Raw genomic sequence first — 24,898 nt, 5'->3', positions numbered from 1 at the left:
CTAAACATGTGTAGGCCTTCCTTTTGCAGCTGGCCTAATGAATGAGTTGCCAGGGTGCGGGCCTCTTACTCAGGGCCAGCGGATCTGAACCTTATTAGATCTGGGTATAAATTGCTCTAAAGGTGGCCACACACTACACCTGGAAAAGATCATTCGTTTCAATGCACACGTATAGAGCTGAATCGTCAGATATACAGGAAGAAACAATAGAATTCTACCTGTATCTGATGATTCAGCACTAATAATGGCCAATATTCATGTGCCTTCAAAGGCACCAAATTAAAATTTTCCAGCTGTCCTGATCAATGAGCCAACCAATATCCAAGTCTTCTGCCAATATTGGTTGGCTGGTCCCCTACCATACACGCACCGAATATTGTACGGAAATTTGTTTCATACGATAGGTACCTGTATGGCAAACTTTAAGCTTTGATTCCCAGATCACAAGGGTCAAAAACATTTGGGGTTCTGCATGTCTTTCATGTCGGAGGAGCCAATTAAGCATAAACCTGTGTATTCTGCATGTATTTATATAGATGTATGGAGGAAAGGGGTCTCCTGTGCAACCAATCTCCAGTTTGACTGCAATGCTTGATTCATTGAGCCCTATTCTATAGGGAAATGGATTGGATTATTGCCATTACTGTTCTTCTAAAGCCCTTGCGGGGGACACACATATTCCGTCACTATCCATACAAATGTTTAAAGTCTTAATGGTGAGGAGGGGGAATATGGTTCCTGCAGAGCATCACTGTTCCACCTAGAAAATACTGCAGAAATATCAATCCCTGATGCCTTTCTCTCTTTTCGAAAGTCTTTGCAGAGAAAATCACCACCACACCCAACACATGAAGGAGTCAGCCGCTCCGATACAAAGAGGGAATTAAGGGGGCCCTTGGGAGTTTTAACTAAAACATAAAATAAAAATGCAACCAAGGTAAAATAAAATGAAAATATAATAAAAAAAGACTTTATTGCATGAAATCAGTTACAACACAGACTTCCGTGCCTGTTACTCAGGGAAAGGGGGCGGGGACGGGAGAGACAGGCCACTAGCTAAAAATAAAAAATAAAGGATTGGGGGAGGGGTCGTTGGAGTGGGGGGAGGATGGAAAAAGTTTATGGCACAAAGGATTTGTTTTAGTTTTTTTTGTTTTTTTTATCTTTAAACAGTTCAAATTATATATATATTCATATATAAAAAACAAAAAAACAAAACAAAATGAAACCGGAGGATAAAATTACAGAGAGACTAGAGAGGGCAATAAGGACCGTTAGAACAGAAAGTAAATTTTGTTTCAAATTAATGGGGCTTGAACCCAAAATCATGACAAAGAACACGCCCCCCCCCCCCCAACACACAATCTACACTACAAATAGGGATAGTGCAACCGCTCACACCTTACTGCGGCTCTCGGGATGAGGGGGGTTCAGGGAGACTGCGGAGTATTGGGGGTGTGTGCAGAAAATTGCACTAAATCAAGCTGCAGTGTGCTGGCTGTAGGCAAGCAAATTGTGGCCACATCATTGGATTCAATGGTAGCATGATCTGTGGCCAATGAATCTGTATCTGCTGGTAGCCAATGAATGAGCAGAGCAGTCTCCTCTGGATACACGGGTCACACACCTACTGTATATTGCAATGATGTCCACAGATATGCAGAGAACCCAAACCAACCGCTCTGAACTGGAAAACACATGGAAAAGTGGAGTTCCATGGAGCACATGATCATGCACGATATCCTGATTCGCAAAGCAACACAGACACGTGTAAAATAAATCTGTAAAGATACATGCAGGTATATGATCTTCCATGTCCATGAAAGGGCATGTACACATCGCCACCATACATATATATGCATGTCACTAGCATGTGCATGTATGTGCTGCGAGAGAAAGGATAACATGTGTGTCTGTAGATCTAGCTTGCATAGTCAGTTATAAAACTCCTGCTGTGTTACACGTGCCGTCAGGACATGTCAAGAACATACAAGACATAAAAACAAACATTAATGGCAAGCACATAGAAATGCACTAAAAACATTATGTGCACGGGGCTAGGGGAGGAAATTGCGCGTTTGCATTCATTGTATGTACATGTCAGTTATGGGCAAAGCCGGCACAGAACTACATGCGTAACGGGAAATGGGTGTGGCTTACCACTGAAGATGATGACACAGTGCACTTTCCACACTGCCGTCCTAAAGTGCACTTGTAAAACGCATGTTGGCCGCAATTCCCCCTGAGCACGTGTGAAACAACCTCCAGTCAGAAGTGCATTCAATTCCTTGCCGATGCATTCTGTAAGCGTACGTCCGGAGCATTCAGGGGATTGCACACAAATAGCTCAAGTGAACACTTAGATGCTGCACACAGATTAGAATGTGAAGGATAAATGTTGCTCTGCATACTCACTGCTCTGCAGGTCTTCACGTATTCATAAATCGCACTACATCCAATAATTAATACAATTAATTTCTGAACAGGGGTCAGAAGCAGCTAGTTAAAAACATGGTTGCAGATGCTCCAGCAAACACTGCATTAGCAAAGCTTTCCAGATTCGTGATTATAATATGAACACACAGAGCAAAGTTCTGCAGCCACACCACACCCCCATCCCAAGACACTCCGTCATTATTTGTCTAGCACCCCCATCCATCTCATAATACCAGAGCACCCAATAATACAGAGGAAGGGGGGGTTGGTGGGAAACAGATTCACAATGCCCCCACTTGAGAGTCTCTGGTCTTTCACATGTTACTGCACAATGATTGGAGACAGGGGAAGGGGGGTATCATCCCTATTTTCCACTACCGCTTTTGGAGACTCTGCATCTCGACATACAGTGGGGGGCTGGGATAAAAATACAGAAAGGGGGGTAAAATTCTGAATCTCTAGTGGGGTGTTGCCCCATGCTTCTTAAAGGTGACATTAAAAAAAAAAACATGTGATACGGTGGGTAAGGGGGGAGGAGCTGCCGGGAGTACAGTGGTGAAGGAGGTGGTGGTGTTGGTGAAGAGGCTGGAGTCTTAGGAGAACAGGTTCTGTTCAAATATCTCCATCAGTTCACTCTGAAAATTCATATCTATAGAGGGGGCCATCTGTGTGGGGAAAAGGGGAGAATTAGTGATTCAGGCAAAAGTAATCAACTAAAAACATGGGTGAGACTCAGGACATAACGATACCCACCGCCTGCCTTCGTCTCCTCTCCTGTTCCCGCTTTCTAGCCATTTCTCGCTGATCCATCATTGGCTGAGAGCTTTGTGCAGGTGAAGGAGCAGTAGGGAGGTTGCTTTGCACATGTTGTTGTTGTTGTTGCTGTTCTTGCCGCCTGCGTGCCTCTTCGTGGGCTTTCCTAGCCTGATCCTGCACTTCATCATCTTCCCGGGTCCTACTGCACAGATGTTGTAGGTTTCAACCACTAACAATGTTCTATAAGCAATACTACTATATACACAACCATGTCATGGACCCCCACCCTGCTTCCCAGTCCTCTCTGCTCTTAAAGGAGATGGAAAGCTACCAAAGCAGTTTATTGCCAATAGATGAGCCACAATAGTGCAAGCTATAACATTATTTACTCTGCAGAATGCTTTTCCATACAGCTCTAGAAGCTCTGTTTGTTTAGGATAGCAGCTACCATATTAGCTTGCTGTGACATCACTTCCTGCCTGAGTCTCTCCCTGCTTACTCATAGCTATGAGCTCAGATTACAGCAGAGAGAGGAGGAGGGAGAGGAGCACTGAGCATGCTCAAGCCGAAGCCCTGGAGGTTTATGCTGAAAACAGGAAGTCTTATACAGAAGCCCATGTGTACACAATAGAAGGAAGGAAATGCTGTGTTTCTTTTGACAGAGGACTCAGAGCAGCATTAATTTGAGGGTTTACTGGTATATTGATACAGACCTTTTTGATAAAGCTTACAAAGTTTTAGCCTTTCCTTCTCCTTTAATAAAGACAATACCTCATTCTATCTTGCTCCCTGCGCACTCTCTCTGCTTGCTCGGCCTGAAGTTTGAGGGCCCTCTCACGTTCCTCTTTCTCACGGGCCTGCCTCCGGAACAGTTCAAAACTGTCACTTGTTGACTTGCCGGCAGAAGTTGGGGTCACTGGTGGCTTCTGCATCAGACCTGCCCACGAACCCATGTTTTTAATCTTTATGTCCTGAAAGAGAAAGGTAATGCTCATCTTTATATGTGTGAGTCACAGGAGCAACATTTCCATCAGAAGGGCCCACAAACACAACACACGGGGTAACAACTGCTGTTATTGGGTGATGGAAGATTCAGGGCCACAATATGCCACTTTGGGGGATGTATTCCAAATTAACAAGTGAAATGTAACGACTAAAGATAACAGCGTAATTATTTCAGTCATTTCAGTTCAGTGACAGTCATGCACATTATATTCACCTTTTTAGGAGCAACGGGTGTCTTCGGTTCTTGCTTTTGTTTCTCTTTTTCTGGCATCCCTTGAGGTGGGAGACTCTGGTCAGGCAGTCGTATGGGACGCCCACCATCCATTTTCTTCAAATCTGGCCCTAAGGACAAGAAAATGAACAGGAGAATTTTAAAAATGGGAGTTTTATGGCACAAAAATCGTGAACACAATTATTGGTTATGGTATAGCAACAGAAGTCCAGCAACGTGTAACAGAGCAGTATTGACTTCATCACCAACAAGCAACTAATAAATGGGCAGGAAAGACAAAATAACTAGACTGACGTGGTTGGATGTGACTAGGTCCTTTTAGAACCTCTGGAACTTTCTGAGGCTCAGGGCGCATTCCTGGAGAAAAGCCCTCTGGGCGAATTGAAGGTGAATGTCGTTTATCTTCTTTCATGACAACTGGCTGAGGCTGCAGCACCGATGCTCCTCTAATCTCCTAGAGGACAGAGGCAATTAAGGAGTTGAGCAAGCAAAATTTCAAGCAGGGAAATGAGTGACAGAGCTGCAAGGGTGGGTGGTGGGGGGATTGACATGAAAGGGACCATTGCACGGTTTATATGAAAAAGAAAGGACAAATGAAAAGTCAAGACAATAAAACATGGAGTTTTTTTAGTATTCTTAAAAAGATGGGGGAGTCTATGCTATCAGTCCAAAAAAGGTAGCATGGTAACTGGGACGTGCCCCAATTCCCAAGGCACCATTAAATAATCATTAAAACATATGTCCCATAGACCATGATTTATAAAATTCAAAAGTTTATTCAATTTAACAGCATAGCATATTAAAATTAGTACATATTGACCGAATATGACCCACCTTAAGGAGCAACAATGCTTGCTGGAACATTACCTGCTTTTTAGGTTGTACAGACTGTGGGGAAGGTGGATGAGTCAGACCTGGATAGGGAGGAACTGGAGGCGAATGCAGGAGTAGAGGGGACGGAGCATCACGCAAGTGACCTGAAAACAAACAGGACAGGGTATTACACTCCCAATATATAGAAAGGTTTCCCATCTATACTCCAGACACGATTATTTATCCTCTAATTCCCCCTTTTATGGTGAATTCTGATATCCTCAGCCTTCCTACCTCCAGGATAAGTCTCTTGCTTCTGCTGCCGTGGTGAAGGATGATGATGATGATGCTGGATCACTTGTTGTTGTTTGGCATGTTGGTGCTGCACATGCTGCTGATGTGAAGAAACTAATGTGCCTTGCAGAGCTGGATGCTGTTGTTGCTGCTGGGGGGGTGGTGGTGCCTGCCCAGCTGGCAGTTGCTGGGGGACTACAGGGGAAGACTGCAGTTGGTGTATGTGAGAAGAGGCAGGAGGAGGTGCTGTGGTAGCGGTAGAGGGTGGAGGAGGGTAAACCAAAGGCTGGAGGTGCCTCATGGATTGGGGAGGAGCAGCCATTGGTGTTTGGGACTGCACCTTGACAGATGTGAGAAGTGAATGAATAGGAGACTGAGTAGGAGGTTGCTGTGACTTCTGCAACGGCTGCAGGTATGGAGGGAGACCTGTGAGAGGAGAGGGAGGCTCATCATCTTCCAGAAGAACATGAGGGGGTTGTGCATGGTGGTGATGATGATGATGGACATGAGGCTGTTGGGGAGGCTGCGGAGCAGGAGGAGGTGGAGAGGCAGAGGGAGGCATAGCAGGTTTTGTAGGGAGGGCAGCAGCGCGGTTGGATGGCCGGGAAGGCTGCTGGGGCATTGCGTTGTGTAGGGCTGGGGGGGAAAAAAATAATGTGAATAGAATAGCATGATAAAATATCAGCATTTCAGTGTTAAAATACTGCCCTTTAATAGCAGCCACATACAAGATCGACATGTTGCGTGAACAATTATGTTGTATGAACGGTTATTAATTTGTTCCAACATCTGCTCCAGGCCTGTCTGAAAAGCATATAGTAAGCAGCCTCTGTTCTAACATACTGCTCATTAAACTTTAACATGTGTTGTTTTATATGTGGGTAACATTAAACAGATGAGCAAAACAGGGACACTGAAGCGGCTCCATGTTTGGTCCTTGCTAGGCTGATAATTTTAATCACCAACAAAACAGTCACAACAAACAAATAAAGAAACAAGCTTGTATAATTATCTACAAGGACTAAACATGCAGCTTCAATTTGCCCTGTTTAGCTCATGAATTAACAAAAGATATACATGTCTGTCATTTAAACAGACAAAAAACAGGATTTTTTGATACTCACCGTTAAATCCTTTTCTCTGTAGTCGATAGGGGGACACAGGGACTCTTGGGGTTTAAGCTCCACCCTCCAGGAGGCAGGACACTATTAATAAAATTAAAATTAAGGGGGCGTGCCCATATAGTGGCTTAACCCCACATGCTGTAGCATTCCTTCAGTTGGTACCAAAGAGACTGCTGAAAGATAAACTGTATTAAAACTTAACTTGCAAAACCGGTAAACCAGAAAGACTTTTCCATAAGACCAAGTGGTCAACATTTCGCTCAGGGTTGGGAAGCCCTGTGTCCCCCTATCGACTACAGAGAAAAGGATTTAACGGTGAGTATCAAAAAATCCTGTTTTCTCTGTCGTCTAAAGGGGGACACAGGGACTCTTGGGGACTTAACAAAGCAGCCCCAGACAGCAGGGAGGGAGCGAATTCAGATAAGGTAGGGACACGTTACCGTACCACAGAGTGCAGTACTTTGCGGCCGAAGGCGGCTTCCGCTGATGAGAACGTGTCCAGGCTGTAGAATTTAGTGAATGTATGAACCGAAGACCAGGTGGCTGCTCTGCAGATCTGGTCCAAGGAGGCAGAGTTGTGCCAAGCCCAGGAAGTTCCCAAGGATCGTGTGGAGTGAGCTCGAATCGTTGTAGGAGGAAATCTGCCCCTAGCTAGGTAGGCTTGTTTGATGGTTTCTCTGATCCAACGTGCGATGGTAGTCTTGGAAGCTGACAAGCCCCTCCGAGGCCCGGACGGAATGACAAAAAGGGCTTGAGAGCGCCGATATGACTTAGAGCGGTCAAGGTACCAGCGAAGTGCTCTGACCACATCCAGACTGTGAAGTCTCCATCCTTGTCATTCTTGGGTTCAGGGCAGAGAGATGGAACCACAATCTCCTGGTTCACGTGAAACGATGACACAGGCAGGAAGGAAGGCACAGTCCGCAGGACTGACTTGTCCCTATGGAAAACCAGCAGAGATGGATCACAAGATAAGGCACTTATTTCCGATACCCTACGAGCAGATGATATGGCAACAAGGAAGGCAGTTTTCCAGGTAAGCCACTGTTCAGAGATGACTCCCAGAGGTTCGAAGGGAGGGTCAAGGAGAGCCTCCAAAACGAGGTTGAGATCCCATCCAGGGATTGGTGAGCGATAAGGTGGAACGATATGTGTCACTCCCTGCAGGAAGGTGCGGACCGAATCGTCTAGGGCTAAGCGAGACTGGAAAAGGACCGATAGGGCAGAAACTTGGACCTTCAGTGAACTGAGCTTCAGCCCGAGTTGAAAACCTCGCTGTAGGAAGGATAAGATCCTGGGAACATCGTATTCATGGAAGGAAAACTCTTGACTCCTTGCACCAGTTCCAGTAGCTGCGCCAGACCCTGTGATAGGCCTTAGAAGATGTCGCTTTGCGTGACTTCAGCATGGTGGCAATCACGTCATCCGCTATACCCTTACGTCTCCAGATGGCTGCCTCAACAGCCATCCCGTCAAAGCGAACAGTCCCGGATTGTGGTGTACTATGGGACCCTGCTGGAGAAGATCGCTCCTGGGAGGGAGGCGAACTGGTTGTGCTATGGACATTTCCTGAAGATCCGTAAACCACGTTCTCCTGGGCCAATATGGAGCTATCACTATGACCGTCATGCAGGATTGCTTGATTTTCTTCAGAACCCGAGGAAGCATGGGAAACGGAGGAAAGACGTAAGCCAGATTGAACCTCCAGACTTGTGTCATGGCATCCACTCCCATCGCCGTCGGATCCCGAAAACGGGCGAAAAAGGCTGGAACTTTGCGGTTGGTTTTGGATGCCATGAGGTCGATTTGAGGACGTCCCCACCTTTTCACTAGGTCTGTGAACACTTCGGGATGAAGTTCCCATTCTCCCGGATCCAGCTGGTTCCGACTGAGAAAGTCTGCTTGCGTGTTGTCTACGCCCGGAATGTGGATGGTAGGATATCCTCATGGAGCCGAGTTCCGCCCAGGCTAGAATTTGTACTACCTCCGCTAGGGATGCTTTGCTGCGGGTACCTCCTTGTCTGTTTATGTACGCGACAGTGGTGGAGTTGTCGCTTTGTACTCGAACGGATTTGTCTTTGAGTAGGGGAGACCAATGTCTGAGGGCAAGCTTGACTGCCCGAAGTTCCAGGACGTTGATGGGTAGCCTCGTTTCTTCGGGAGACCAACGGCCCTGTACTGACGAGTTGTTCCACGTTGCGCCCCACCCTAGAAGACTTGCGTCTGTAGTTATCACGGTCCAGTCCGGAGTTGCCCAGGACTGGCCCGTCGTTAGATTGTGGTGATTCAGCCACCAGAGGAGAGACTCTCGTGTTGCTGGCTGTAGATGAATCCGTTGGGACAGAGGACCCCCCTTCCATCCCGACAGAACGTTGGCCTGTAGTGGTCTCAAATGTATTTCAGCGAAGGGAACCGCTTCTATGGACGAGACCATCAGACCGAGTACCTTCATTGCGAGATGGACTGTGGGGCGTCGGTCTTGAAGGAGGAGATTGACTTGTGCTCTGATCTTCCTCTGCTTGTCATGGGGCAGCGAGACACGTTGAGTCAGTGTATCGAATTGGAGACCCAGGAATAGCATCTGGTGACTGGGCGTCATGCTGGATTTGTTCCAGTTGATGGTCCACCCGAAACTCTGAAGCAGCGAAATCGCTTGTTGTATGTCCCGTCTGCTCTTCTCTAGTGTGGAGGCCTTCAGCAAAAGGTCGTCTAGGTAAGGAGTGATCGAGATTCCGTGAAGTCGTAGAGTTGCCGCCGTCACTGCCATGAGTTTGGTGAACACCCTGGGGGCAGATGATAGGCCGAATGGGAGTGCCACAAATTGGTAATGGAGATTTCGGAATGCGAATCTGAGAAACCGGTGGTGAGGGGGCCAGATAGGACCGTGGAGATACGCGTCCTTGATGTCGAGGGACATCATCAGTTGACCTGGTTCCATTCCTCGGATGACTGACCTGAGAGTCTCCATCTTGAATCGGACTGATCGTATGTGTTTGTTGAGGAATTTCAGGTCCAATACAGGTCGGAAGGACCCGTCTTTCTTTGGAACCAGGAACAGATTGGAGTAAAAACCGCAAAATGTTTCTGACGGGGGAACTGGAATGATCACTCCATTCTGTTCCATGTTTGTGATGCAGTCCAAGAAGGCACGGGCCTTGGCTGGGTTTGAGGGGACTCTGGACATGAGGAATTTTCTGGGAGGAAGAGAGGCGAAATCCAGGTGGTAACCCTCGGAAATGATTTCGGTTACCCAAGCGTCTGACGAGTAACGTGTCCACACCTCCCGGAATCTCAGCAATCTTCCCCATAATGGTTGCAGTGACCCCGGAGGGGGTGACCCGTCATCCCAAAGTGGCTTTGTCGGCTGTGGACTTGTTGTGGAATTTGTTGTTCTTCCACGATGTCCGTCCCTTGTCGTTTGGTTTGGAGCGAAACTGAGAACGGTGGGGAGGACTGTGTCGTCTGGAAAAACGTCCGGTGTGGCCACGAAAGGACCGACCTCGTCTGGAGGAAGTTGTGGGTCTTGACTTATTCTGGGGGAGGAAGGTGCTCTTCCCTCCCGTGGCCTGTGAGATGATCTTTTCGAGCTCCTCACCAAAAAGTCGCTGTCCCTTGAAGGGTAGTGAGGTAAGGGATTTCTTGGAACTGACATCCGCAGACCAGTTCTTCAGCCAAAGTGTTCTGCGTGCTGCGACGGAGAGCGCTGATGTGCGGGCGGTAATCTGTGCTGTATCCAGAGAAGCGTCGCACAAGTAAACTGCCGCCTCTGCGATGGACTGTGCAGAGGACAGTATGTCTGTTCTGGGAAAGCCATCTTGAATATCAGTAACGAGGGATTCTGCCCATGCCTGAATGGCTCTCGCTACCCAGGCCGAGGCAAGAGCTGGACGAAGGGTTGAGCCAGCGGATGATCGGATGGATCCTTGAAGGCTGCGGTGTCCGTGACTGGTAAAGCTGTGGATTTGGATAATCTCGAAACGGGTGCGTCCACAGTTGGAGGCAGGGACCATTTCTCTACCAGGTCCTTGGGAAATGGGTACGATTTCGAAAATTTCCGTGTAGCTTGGAACTTGCGCTCCGGCGAATTCCATTCTTCTTGTGTTATGTTAAGTAGTTGGTCATGCGAAGGAAAGCATGCAGAAGATTTGTGTTTTCTCTTAAACAGGTCAGAAGATGAAGCCTGTTGTTCAGGTGTCTGTGTGATTTTTAGCACGTCCATGACCCCCTTGATAATACCCTCTACATCATGAGGGAGTTCTTTGTTTCTGGAATCTTCCTCATTTTCATCTTCTGCTTCTGAGGAAGCCTCAGAAGGTGGGAGTTCCCCCTCTGAATGAGAAAAATCCTCTCCAGCTGACGAGACGTCAGAGGAGGTATGGGTGTCACCTTTGGAGCTGGGAAGCCGTTTGCGCTTTCCACTGGATTTATAACCTAGTTTGGCTAGGGCTTTCCCCAAATTGGTGGCAATGGAAGGAAGGCCCTGCAGGGATGCCAGAGATTGGGAAAGCTGTATGGCCCATAGGGGGGCAGGAGGTTCTGAAGAAGTGCCCGCTACCCCATCCATCGCAGTTAAAACCTGTGCGGGTTCCCCAGGTTCAGGGACCGTTGGGATGGACCCCTGGGTGGGTGCTGGTCCCTGCCCCTTTGAGCAAGATCTGCAGAGCGGGTCAGCCTGGCCCCCGGGGATTTTTAGTTGGCAGTTTTTGCAGGTAAAATAGGTCACCTGTGCTGCTGGTGCTCTCCCCCCAGCCCTGGGAAAAAGTCCCCCTGACTTACCTTCTGCCATGCGAACAGTGAGGTACCTGCTGAAGGGATGGCCGTCAGGAGGGGTGCTTGTATAAGGGACCCAGAGGTAACCCAAGACTGCTGCCTGAAAAGGAGAAGCCTAATCCCCAAGGACTGTGTGACTCCCGTGTCTCCGGTTCAATAATCAAAGCTGCTGGTAGAGTGAAGCAGGAGAGGAGGATGCGTCAGCTAAATGTGGCTGTGGGAAGTGGCGGGAGAAAGTTCCGCGCCTGCTGGAGCCTCCTCTATGCTTCGCGCCGAAAAACAAAATGGCGCCTGGAACGCATCAGCGCGATGCTTTCCACTGCGCGCAGGAGAAGGGCGCACAACGCACAAACAGCTTGCTGGTGGAAGACCGTCGGAGGAATGTGTCCCCATCTTATGCGGGTTCTCACACCTCCTGGATGCAGCTAGGTCAGGTCTGGAGGGGGGGTGGGGGGAGAGCATGCCAGACCCGAGTAGAATACAAAATCATACTCACTGCTGGCGCCTCACCGCTCAGAACATCTGCTGGCCCCAGTGGGTTGCAGGGATTTTTTCTGTACAGGTCGGTTATAGCCTAGAGGGCTAGAATATGACCCCGGTGAGAGATCCCTCGAGGGGGGGTTCACTCAAAGGAACAGGCAGACCTGCCCTGGTGACACCCCATAGACATGCTTCTGTCTTGAAGCTGGTATCCATCCTCCTTGAAGCAGGACACTTTAAAACTGAAGGAATGCTACAGCATGTGGGGTTAAGCCACTATATGGGCACGCCCCCTTAATTTTATTAATAGTGTCCTGCCTCCTGGAGGGTGGAGCTTAAACCCCAAGAGTCCCTGTGTCCTCCTTTAGACGACGAGAAAGTACAGTATGTACAGCACCCGCCCTATTCATTACACACATTTTCAACAAGGGGAATTCTGCCCCTTAAAGGAGACAGTTCCAGTACATTATACTCTTTAAACATAGAAGAAAAGTGCTCAAAAATATAAGTAACCCCCCCCCCCCCACCCCATCTTATAGGCAATAATGAGTAATGTTTGGGGCTGGTTTTACTCTGGGCAAAAAAATTGATCTTCAAAAAATGTCCCCTTTATAGACATGCTATGGTCCTTGTTAGTGTTTCAAATGAGGAGTGTGCATGGCCTAACCTTCCCAGCCAGAAGCACTGTGGGATAGAAACCAATCAGAAGCTAATCTGACCTGATAGGGAACTGAAGGCTGCCTTGCTTGTGTAACTGGCTATGCTCCTCCTACTGTGCTTCTGGCAGCAGAAATTGAAATCGAACATGTATCCCACCCCAACTTCTATGCCACAACAAAGACTGCACCATCAATGTACAGGACACTTACCTGGAGGGCTTGTCAGGGCATGTTGGTTGAGGTGTGGGGGTGAGCAGTGTTCTGTCTGTCCAGTAAGGTGAGGAGGCAGATCAGGAGGAAGTTGCATGACTGCATCAAAAACATTGGCAGGGTGGAGAGGGTGGTGGAGAGAAATATGAGAGGAGTCCAGGCTGGAAGGCAGAGGGTAAGAAGGAGCTATTGTGGGAGAAGGAGGCTTCATGACAGGGAGTTGTGCAGCAAGAGGCTGTTGCATAGGGTGATGATGCTGAAGAATAGGGGTAAACAACACAAGAAAGGGCGAAAGAGAATGAGAAGAGGCATGAGCCAAAAGGCCAATGAGTATTGAAAAAGAGACGGCACATAAAATGGGAGAGAAAGGAGAGAAAAATCAATTAATTTCACATTAAACAGAGCATACTCAAGAGGGCACACACCTGGGTATTCCATATACAAATTGTATGCCATTTAAGTGATATCATCCCTATTAAACTAGGAGGCAAAATTCTTTTAGGAATATTTATATATCCCTGCTTTTATTCTGTAGTCAGTAACGGCAAAGCACAAAAATTAACATGAGGCATTCAAAAATGGGTGGAGTCAAAAATCTCAACTTGGTACAGGATTGTGTGTTCATACAAATAAAGTCTCCCTACATGGGTCTATAAAAATATTACAACTTTAAATTGAGTTTACAATTTCTGATTTAATGTTACCTTTCTAGACTCTCTCCCAGAGTGACCCTTTTTCTTCTGATTTGGGGCCGTTTCTGCAAGACACAGGAGGATGAGAAGAGGCATTAGAAAAGGAGATTTTGTGTACTCACTGTTAAATCTATTCCTCTTCAGTCACTTGGGGGAAACAGGGACATATAGCTAGTATCACTATACCCCTGTATACACAGGGGTATAGCTAGTATCACTTGGAGGCATGACACAACAATAAAAAAAATAGAACTGGCTGCTCCCTCACTAGCTATAGCCCCCAATAGGCGGAGCCCTAATCAGTTTGTACCAAAGGAATCAAAAACATTTTTAAACATAACTTTGCAACAGATAGAAGCTGAGGTTACCAGACCACATCTGACAAGTAGATAACCCCTATCCAGGGAGGGAAGCCCTGTGTCCCCCAAGCAGATGATGGAGAAAGTACATGTGATGCTTCTCACACAGCAATCTGCTGGAAAAGACACACATATGCACACACCTAATCAAAATTCAATGTACAGTTAGGTCCATAAATATTTGGGCAGACAACTTTTTTCTAATTTTGACTCTGTACGTTACCACAATGATTTTAAATATCACTTCATTTCAGGGGTTCAAAAGTAATTGGACAAATTAAAAAGAAAATATCTGAACACCTCAGAATTAATTTGGCTGCTTCTGTCCTGTGTCAGATCATCAATAAACACTAGTGTCCCAGTGCCACTGGCAGCCATGCATGCCCAAGCCATCACACTGCCTCCACCATGTTTTACAGATGATGTGGTATGCTTTGGATTATGAACTGTTCCACGGCTTCTCCATACTTTTTCTTGCCATTGTTCTGGTAAAGGTTGCTCTTCGTTTCATCTGTCCAAAGAATGTTTTGCCAGAACTGTGCTGGCTTTTTTAGATTTTTTTTTAGCAAAGTCCAATCTATTCTTGAGCTTATGAGGCTTGCAGTGCACCCTCTGTATTTGCTTTCATGCAGTCTTCTCTTTATGGTACACTTGGATATCAATACACCTACCTCCTGGAGAGTGTTGTTCACTTGTTTGGCTGTTGTGGAGGGGTTTCTCTTCACCATGGAAATGATTCTGCGTTCATCCACCTCTGTTGTCTTCAGTGGACATCCAGGTCTTTTTGTGGTGCTCAGTTCACCAGTGCTTTCTTTCTCAGGATGTACCAAAATGTAGATTTTGCCACTCTTAATATTGTAGCAATTTCTCGGATGGGTTTTCACCTGCATGGAGAGCTCCTTTGACCGCATATTGTCTGTTCACATCAAAATCTTCCGCATACTAGCACTCCCCTCAAATCAACTCCAGGGCTTTTATCTGCTTAATTGATAATGACATAAAGGAATTGCCCACACCTGCCCATGAAATAGCCTTTACATCAATTGTCTTTTTGTTCAACTCACTGAATTAAAGCTGAAAGTCTGCAACTGCATCAGAGTTGTTCTATTTAAAATTCATTGTGGTAATGTACAGAACAAAAATGAGAAAAATGTTGTCTCTGTCCAAAGATTTATGGACCTAACTGTATATCATCCCTGAGAAATCTGACCCTGTGTCTAAGTAACGCAGTACACATTGGTATCTGACCTGAGTCGGACTCCTCGCTGTCTGACGTGCTGGACTCACTTGAGCTTTCAGACTCTGAAGAGGAATAGCCTTTAACTTTAACAGTGCCAGATGTGGGAGCTTCTATTTTATCTGCAACCAGGAGAATAAACATTTAGAAAAGTGTCAGAAAAGCAAAGAAGATCTGAACCTAGAACTGATTATCTTCACATATCTACTACTTTTTCATACTAAATTAAGTCATACACTAGCATACATTACTTACTGTAACAGACACTCAAGAGAGCAGTATACCGGCCAATGTATGGGGGCAAAATTATAATTTTATCCAACCTAGATTGACCAGATATCTACTAATCAAGTAAAAAAAAAAAAAAAATTAAAAAAACACATCAGCAGAGAGAGAAAGGGTGGGTGGGTGAGTTGTTAATGGAAAGGTTTAGAGTAAAAATAAAAACTGGGTAAATAAATAGGCTGCGCAAAATAAAAAATGTTTCTAATATAGTTAGTCAGCCAAAAATGTAATGTATAAAGGCTGGAGTGACTGGAAATCTAACATAACAGAACACTACTTCCTGCTTTTCAGCTCTCTTGCATTCCACTGTTTGGTTACCAGGCAGTAACCAGAGACTTAAGGTGAGCACATGGGTCATAACTGGTTGCTTTCAATCTGAGCTGCATGATCAATTTCAAACTCACTGAACAGTTACGTCCCATGTGGGCCTCCCTTAAAGTCGCAAACTAACTCTGTCTGTTGTTAACATATGTGGTCAACTTTACTCTCAGAAGTTACTCTTAATATTAAGTTCTCCCACTCTCACCCTGTGATTTTCGCTTCTTTCTCAAACAAGAGGTAACGTATCTTTCCAATTCTCGTAGCGTGGACGGTTTGAGTGTCTCAAAGTCTATCTCAATCTCATCCGGATTGGAGTTCTTAAGGGAAGGTTCCCGAGACTGGATAATGTGCACGACACGGCCCAGCTTCTCGCCTGGCAGCTTATTAATATCCAGGCTAAGTTGTCGTTTCTCTTCATATGACATTGGCCGACATCGCTGTGTTTCCTCCTCAGAGGACTCACACGGGGCTGAAGGTGGAGCTGGGCGAGCAGGGCGTGGCGCGGGGGGTGGGGCTTCTTTCTTGATGCTGGAGATATGTAAAATACAGGATATGAGAAGCAGAATCATTTACCAACCCTATAGAGATTTTGCTGTGCGGTTTATGAAATTCAAGCACTCCGGATTCTGTTAATTTCTACAGAAAATAAATAAGAATTGATTTATGGTTAATTACTACCAGCAGCACTGACCTTGGTGTACCTCCAGAGCCTTGAACACTTTTCTTGGGTTTCTTGGCTGGTGGCTCTCGGATTCGGCCCTTACGAGGCTCCTCCACCTCTTCTTTTCTTTTGTGCTTTTCCTTGCGTTTTTCACGTTCTTTCTTCTTTGGTTTGTTCGGCTGTGGCTGAGATAGAGCTGCCAACTGCTCATGGACAGCTTTTAACTGGATAGAACCAAATAAAGCAACTTGTCAGACAAAAGCCTGGTAACCCTTAAATTAAAGGGTTCAGCGTAAAACTAAAAACTGGTTAAATAAATAGGCTGTGCAAAATAAAAAAAATGTAATGTATAAAGGCTGGATTGAGTGGATGTCTAAAATAACAGAACACTACTTCCTGCTTTTCAACTCTCTAACACTGAGTTAGTCAGTGACTTTAAGGGGGGCCACGAGAGACATAACTGTTCAGTGGGTTTGCAACTGATCCTCAGCATTCAGATCAGATTCAAAAGCTATGACCCATGTGTCCCACCCCCCCTTAAGTCACTGATTGGATACTGCCTGGTAACCAATTGGTGGAAAGCAAGAGAGCTGCAAAGCAGGAAGTATTATTCTGTTCTATTAGACATCCAGTCACTCAAGCCTTTATACATTTTTGTATAAAAAAAGAAAAAAAATCTATTTACCCAGTTTTTATTTTTATACCAAACTTTTCCTTTAACAGATTCTCAGCTTTCCCCCCATTCTTTCCCGTAAATCACCAATAAACTCATCAATAAATGTCATTCACCTGTTCCTGAAGCTCTGCCAGTCTTTGTGCCCGCTCTTCTTCACTATCTGAACTGCTTTCACTATCAGAAGTGCTATCGCTGCTGCTGTCACTGGAGGTTGGTGGAGGACCTTTTATGGATGGGGCCGGGGGTCCTGGAGCAAGAGATGGTACGGGAGCTGGTGCCTCCTCAGGTTCATCTGGCATTTTGGCAAAGCGCATTTCAAAAACGTCCTAAGAGCAAAACAAAATGAAACCATGCAGCAACCATAACAGGGACATTTACAACCATAACAAGGAAAGATACAACCATTACAGAGACAGATGCAACCACAAGGACAAATACCACGCTTTGTTTTTACATGCCAAGCATGGGTCTTACTTATTTACATGTGACACAAGTACAAGGATGAGCATATGAACAGGTCACTCTCTGGGCCAGACACTGTTTCACTATGTTTGCTATGAACTGCTCAGTTTCAGCTAAAAGTTTCTCATGGTACCTGTCGAACCAGGCAAAAATACAGTGTACTTACATCCACTCATATTTAAATGCTCTCATGTGAACGGAAAGGGAAGGTACAAGAGTTAAAGGGGTGGTTCGCCTTATGTTAACTTTTAGTTTCAAATCTTTCTTTATTGTTTTTTCTAACAAAGAAATAAACTGGGCAAGACAGTATACTTTCCCATGTTGTACATAGTTTCTTAAACACTTTCTAGTATACCGTTTGAGGAAGTGGGGGATATTAGTATGGGAAGGGATCGGGATAAAGGGAGAAGGCACTTCATTTATGACCTGTTGCAGCATTTAACTTTATGTTGACCCAATTCAGTTAGTTTGTGTTACACTGTTTTTTATGTTAACTTTTAGTTATTAGAATGGTTTATTCTAAGCAACTTTTCAATTGGTCTTAATTATTTATTTTATATAATGTTTTATTTGCCTTCTCTTTCCAGCTTTCAAATGGGGGTCACAGATTTTTTTATATTTACTTTTGAAATCTGACATGGGGCTAGACATATTGTCAGTTTCTCAGTTGCTCCCAGTCATGTGACTTGTGCTCTGATAAACTTCAGTCACTCTTTGCTGCTGTACTGCAGGTTGGAGTGATATCACCCCAAGGTCTTCGTATATCTAATTCTTAAACAACTGGACTTGCTGAGTAAACATTGAAGATGTTTCACTACTCATCCGAGCAGCTTCTTCAGTTCAACTAACTGGTGTGGGAAGTCCTCGGCATATAAACTCTTCCACTAATCCAATCACAATGGCACATTGTAACTCTTCAGAGAGGTGACATCTGAAATTCACAGTTGATTCTGTGTAGTTACTGGGATATGATTACCGATGTGTCATGCAACTCCTAGAAACAGGTGTTACTTGTGAGCGAGTTGCATGAATGGATGTAGGAAGTGTTCTGAAACTGCCAGGGTACAGATGAAGATACACAAAGAAGGAGCCCCACTAAGGCCCATTGTCAGCATCATCAATTCAGTGACATGCACCATTGCAAAATTCTTGGCCCAACATCTTAGCCCCGTTGGTAGGCAATACAGTGCATCATGCCAGAATGCCAAAGAGTTTGTAACCAAGATTCATTGCATTACACTAGAAGCAGAAGAAACAATGCTTTCATATGATGCCAATTTGTGTTTACATGTATACTTACGACAGAGGCAATTGAGACTGTCAGACATTGACTGCAGCAAGATAACACTCTCAGCAGCAGAATGAAGCTCAGTCCTAACTAAGCATGTTTGTTGCTCTATTTGTGCCTTAACACCGTACTTCAAGTACAAGGACCTTTTTTATAGACAGAAACATGGCTATGCAATGGGTTCTCCAGTCTCTCCCATTGTAGCTAACTTGTACATGGAGGGTCTTACTTACAATCCAGGGAACTACACAGAGTCTCTGGTTCAGATATGTGGATGACACTTCGGTTAAAATCAGATCCAATGAAGTGGCAGCCTTTACAGAACACATTAACTCAGTGGACAATAACATCAAGTTCACAAGGAAAGATGTCCACGGAAACAAACTTGCATTTTTAGACATGCATCCAAGAGGGGGGTAACTTGAAAACAGAAGCATACAGAAAACCCACTCATATGGATCAATATCTGTTTGATTCCCACCATCCGCTAGAACACAAACTGGGTGTTATTAGAACTCACACAGGGCGGAATGTGTGGCAACTGATACAGAGTCCAAGGAAAAGAAGCATAAACATCTCAGAGGAGCTTTGAAAGCGTGTGGCTACGCAGACTGGGCCTTTGTCAAAACAGCAGCAACCAAGCCCAACAGGAACACCAAAAGAAATGACCGCCCGGAGACACATAGTAGGCGGAACAGTCACCCCATATGTAACATAGTTACATAGTTAAATTGGGTTAACTTCAACCCCTCCAAATGATAACCCAGCATCCATACACACACCTCTCCCTACTTTCACATAAATTCTATATACCCATACCATGCCTATACTAACTATAGAGCTTAGTATCACAATAGCCTTTGATATCTCTGTCCAAAAAATCCTCCAAGCCATTCTTAAAGGCATTAACTGAATCAGCCATCACAACATCACCCGGCAGTGCATTCCACAACCTCCCTGTCCTGACTGTGAAGAACCCCCTACGTTGCTTCAAATGAAAGTTCTTTTCTTCTAGTCTAAAGGGGTGGGCCTCTGGTACGGTGATCCACTTTATGGGTAAAAAGGTCCCCTGCTATTTGTCTATAATGTCCTCTAATGTACTTGTAAAGTGTAATCATGTCCCCTCACAAGCGCCTTTTTTCCCAGAGAAAACAACCTCAACCATGACAGTCTACAGTACACTCATAAAAGTCTTTCACCCCTCTAACCAGTTTAGTTGCATGTCTCTGCACTCTCTCCAGCTCATTTATATCCCTCTTAAGGACTGGAGTCCAAAACTGCATACTCCAGATGAGGCCTCACCAGGGACCTATAAAGAGGCATAATTATGTTTTCATCCCTTGAGTTAATGCACTTTTTATGCAAGACAGAACTTTATTTGCTGTAGTAGCCATAGAATGATACTGCCCAGAATTAGACAACTTGTTAACTACAAAAACCCCTAGATCCTTCTCATTTAAATAAACTCCCAACACATTTATATTATTTTTGCCAAAGTGCATAACCTTGCATTTATCAACACTGACCCTCATTTTCCAGTTTGCTGCCCAGTTTTCCAACTTAGACAAATCACTCTGCAAATTGGCAGCATCCTGCATGGAACCTATAGTTCTGCACAATTTAGTATCATCTGCAAAAATGAAAAAAGAAACAGTACTTTCAATGCCCACCTCCAGGTCATTAATAAACAAGTTGAAAAGCAATGGACCTAGTACAGAGCCCTGCGGTACTCCACTAACAACACTGGTCCAATTATAAAACATTTTCTAATTGGACCAGTGTTGTTAGTGGAGTACCGCAGGGCTCTGTACTAGGTCCCTAGCTTTTCAATAGGAAAAACTTTGTAGTCTATCTTTTAGCCAGTTCTCTATCCAAATACAAATACTAAGTGCCAGGCCAACATTCCTTAAGTTAACCATTAACCTTTTGTGTGGCACTGTATTTTGCTGCTTTAGCAACTTCTAAGTAAATCACATCCACTGCCATCCCAGAATCGAGGTCTCTACTTACCTTCTCATAAAAAGAAATTAATTAAGTCTGGCAAGATCTATTACGCATAAAACCATGCTGGCACAAACTCATAGTATTACGATTTGCTATGAAGTCCAGTATCTTATCTTTTATTAACCCTTCGAAAAGCTTTGCTAACACTGACGTCAGACTAACTGGCCTATAGTTTTGAGGCTGAGAACGGGATCCTTTTTTGAATAGAGGCACCACATTAGAAATTCGCCAGTCTCTCTGCACCATGCCAGATCTCAATGAATCCTGAAAAATCAAGCAAAATGGTTTGGCAATCACAGAGCTAAGATCGCCAAGTACCCTGGGATGAATACCATCTGGCCCCGGACCTTTGCTAATCTTAACATGTTCTAGTCTCTTTTTGAATTTCCTCATGTGTGAACCATGCATCATTAGTTGTATTACTAGAATTGGGACTATTAAGAAGGAAACCTTCTCAGAATCTGCGCTTTTATTTTGTTTTCATCATTTTTTCCTGCTTCATTTTTTACTATTAACATATTTAAAAAATAATTTGCGATTTTTTTTACTGCTTGCTGCAATATCCTTTTCTATATCAATTTTAGCTTGCCTTATAGCTTCTTTGCATGATTTATTGGCCCCCTTGTAACTTATAAATGATTCGGCTGTCCCAGCTAATTTGAAAGCCTTAAAAGCACGTATTTTCTTACCCACCTCAACACCAACGCTTCTCTTGAACCAAAAAGGTTTTGCTTTGCAACAACGTTCCTTGCTTACAAGTGGAATATACTGACAAGTATATTTATTAAGCAGCATTTTAAAGACTTCCCATTTTTGTTCTGTGTTTAACCCTGTGAAAAGCATTTCCCACTTAATATTTTGCAGAGATGCCCTTATACTGTCAAAGTTTGCACGTCTAAAATTCAGTGTTTTAGTTACTCCCTTATAGAATTGCTTCTGCAACAGAATCTCAAAGGAGACCATGTTATGATCACTATTCCCTAAATGCTCACCCACACAAATGTTAGAGATGAGTTCAGCATTATTAGTTATCACAAGGTCCAAAAGAGAGTTATTCCTAGTAGGTTCTTGACAAGCTGGAATAAAAAGTTGTCATTCAGCATATTTACAAACCTACTAGCTTTTTCTGTCTTAACAACCCTATTACCCCAGTCAATGTCTGGATAATTGAAGTCACCCATAGCAACAACTTGACCCAGCTGTGAAGCCACTTGTATCTGCAGGAGTAGCTAGAGCGTTGGAGAAACTCAGGAGGATTTTCACCAAACACCAGGTCCCTGTGATTTTCAAACCTAGCAACACACTAAGACAAAAACTGGTACACCAAAGGATCCAACACCAAAATAAAAACAAAGCAATGTGGTATACGCAGTCCAGTGTAGTGAGGAGTGCCCTGATCTATACATTGGGGAGACAAAACAACAGCTCACCAAGCGAATGGCTAAGCATAGGAGGGCCAACTCTACAGGGCAAGATTCAGCTGTCTTTCCACACCTAAAATACAAGGGGCACTTCTTGGAAGATAGCAATGTCCAAATCTTGGATAAAGAAGACTGCTGGCTTGAAAGGGGCGAATTATGTCAAGGTGGAGAAACCGTCCATGAACAGAGGCCATGAACAGAGTAACACCTGTTCCTAGGAGTTGCATGACACATTGGTAATCGTATCACATTAACTACACAGAATCAACTGTGAATTTCAGATGTCACCTCTCTGAAGAGTTACAATGTGCCATTGTGATTGAATTAGTGGAAGAGTTTATGAACCAAGAGATTGTTGCTCCATTAAATAATGGTACCAGTATAGTTGTAACAGATACAGAAAAGGCAAATGTGTTTAATCAGTTCTTTTCTTCAGTGTATACAATAGAGGAGTCTGAGTTCCCAGGCTCACTTTATAGCTGCACCAATGGCTCGGTTCAATCTAGTCAGTGGCTGACTCAGGATATGATTCATAAAGCTTTAATAAAAATTAATGTAAACAAGGCTCCAGGGCCTGATGGCATACACCACCGGGTTCTAAGCTTAGTTCAGTTTTAGACCAGCCACTATTTCTGATTTTCTCAGATTCACTTTCATCTGGTATGGTGCCTATGGATTGGAGAAAAGCTGATGTTATTCCAATATTTAAAAGGGATTACGATCTCAGCCTGGCAATTATAGGCCAGTAAGCTTGATATCTGTGGTGGGCAAATTATTTGAAGGCTTGTTAAGGGATCACATTCAAAATTTTGTCCTAGTGAATGGCATTATGAGCAGCAATCAGCATGGCTTTATGAAGGATAGGTCATGTCAGACAAATTTTTTATGATGAGGTAAGTAAGATGCTGGACAGTGGGGGGGGGGCAGTAGATGTGATCTATTTGGATTTTGCCAAAGCGTTTGATACTGTGCCCCACAAATGACTGCTTTCTAAACTAAGGTCTGTTGGGCTTAATGAAGTCCTTTGCACATGGATAGGAAACTGGCTACAGGATCGGGTACAGAGAGTGGTTGTTAATGATACATTCTCTATTGGAGTAAGGTTCTTAGTGGGGTCCCCCAGGGCTCGGTATTAGGTCCAATTTTATTTAACTTGTTCATTATTGACTTAGGTGAGGGTGTTGTAAGTAATGTATCAGTGTTTGCAGATGACACAAAACTATCCAGCCCAATTAATTTTATCCAGGATGTGGCATCCTTGCAACACGATCTTGACAAACTGGCAATCTGGGCTGCTAAGTGGCAAATGAGATTCAATGTTGATAACTGTAAATTCCTGCACCTGGGATGTAAAAATATCCAAGCCACTTATGCCCTTAATGGGACTGTACTAGGCAAATCCATTATGGAAAAGGACCTTGGAGTCCTTGTTGATGATAAACTTGGCTGTAGCAAGCAATGCCAGACAGCAGCATCAAGGGTAAATAACGTCTGGAGCTGTAATAAAAGGGGTCACGGGAGGAGGGGGTCATTCTTCCACTGTATAGAGCACTTGTAAGGCCCCATCTAGAATATGCCGTTCAGTTTTGGTCTCCATCACTCAAACAGGACATTATAGTATTAGAGAGGGTACAGAGAAGGGCAACTAAGCTGGTGAACAGTATGGAAAATCTTAGCTATGAGGTAAGACTGGCCAAATTGGGGATGTTCACGCTGGAGAAAAGGCGCTTAAGGGGTGATATGATAACTATGTATAAATTTATAAGGGGATCATATAATAATCTCTCTAATGCTTTATTTACCAGTAGGTCTTTCCAGCTGACACAAGGTCACCCATTCCGATTAGAAGAAAAGAGGTTCCGCCTAAATATTCAGAAGGGTTTTTTTTTTTTACAGTGAGTTGTGAAGATATGGAATTCTCTCCCTGAATCATCAGATAGCTTTAAGAAGGGGTTGGATAGCTTTTTAGCAAGTGAGGGAATACAGTGTTATGGGAAATAGCTCATAGTACAAGTTGATTCAGGGATTTTGCCATTTTGGAGACAGGAAGGAATTTTTTCCCCCTCTGAGGCAAATTGGTGAGGCTTCAGATGGTTTTTTTTGCCTTCCTCTGGATCAACTTGCAGTTAGGCAGATATAAAAAAAAAAAAAAAAAAAAAAAAAAAGGTTGAACTTGAAAAAAGGTGTGTCTTTTTTCAACCTTACTTACTATGTGTGTGTGTGTGTAAAGCCAACCTTCCCTCTTTAGACCCAAACATCACAACATTGTGTTCTTACTTGAACAGACTGCATTACCTGCAGCTTGCGAGCCATTATCACAACTTCATGGTCAGGGGGATTGTACTTGTAACAGTTGGAGAACATAAGCCGCACATCAGATGCAAATTCCTGTGCTTCCTTGTAGTCCCGATTCTCCATCTTTACCTGGGGGCAACAAATAAGAAGGTCTCCACTCAAAGCTGTTCATGGGGCAGAAATTAGTTACAGGAACAATGTAGCGCTTTAAACATTAAAGGGATACTGTCATGGGAAACCATGTTTTTTTTTTTCAAAACATATCAGTTAATAGTGCTGCTCCAGCAGACTTCTGCAGTGTAATCCATTTTTCAAATGAGCAACAGATTTTTTTTTTATATTTAATTTTGAAATCTGACATGGGGTTAGACATATTGTCAGTTTCCTAGCTGCACATGTGACTTATGCTCTGATAAAC

The 24,898-nt window shown here is 44.3% G+C and overlaps 1 protein-coding gene across 9 annotated transcripts in view; it reads right to left on the bottom strand.

Moving 5' to 3' along the window:
• Positions 1–954: 954 nt before the first annotated feature.
• Positions 955–24,898, bottom strand: part of brd4.S (bromodomain containing 4 S homeolog) — a 70,948-nt gene continuing 47,004 nt past the window's right edge. For 5 of the 9 annotated variants that reach the window (XM_041587607.1, XM_041587609.1, XM_041587612.1 and 2 more), the window contains exons 8-21: positions 24,463–24,609; positions 17,124–17,336; positions 16,365–16,558; positions 15,879–16,201; positions 15,079–15,189; positions 13,484–13,536; positions 12,780–13,035; positions 5,537–6,172; positions 5,297–5,406; positions 4,724–4,883; positions 4,412–4,539; positions 3,964–4,163; positions 3,190–3,394; positions 955–3,101 (exon numbers count right to left, since the gene is read on the bottom strand). In XM_041587607.1, coding sequence (XP_041443541.1) covers positions 3,030–3,101; positions 3,190–3,394; positions 3,964–4,163; positions 4,412–4,539; positions 4,724–4,883; positions 5,297–5,406; positions 5,537–6,172; positions 12,780–13,035; positions 13,484–13,536; positions 15,079–15,189; positions 15,879–16,201; positions 16,365–16,558; positions 17,124–17,336; positions 24,463–24,609 — 2,808 coding nt within the window. In that variant the 3' untranslated portion in view covers positions 955–3,029. 9 annotated transcript variants of the gene reach the window in all.

The sequence above is a fragment of the Xenopus laevis genome, chromosome 3S (genome assembly GCF_017654675.1).
Source record: "Xenopus laevis strain J_2021 chromosome 3S, Xenopus_laevis_v10.1, whole genome shotgun sequence".
In the NCBI taxonomy this organism is placed as follows: domain Eukaryota; kingdom Metazoa; phylum Chordata; class Amphibia; order Anura; family Pipidae; genus Xenopus; species Xenopus laevis.
The sequence above is the reverse complement of the archived record's forward strand: the minus strand, read 5'-3'. Positions and strand labels throughout refer to the sequence as shown.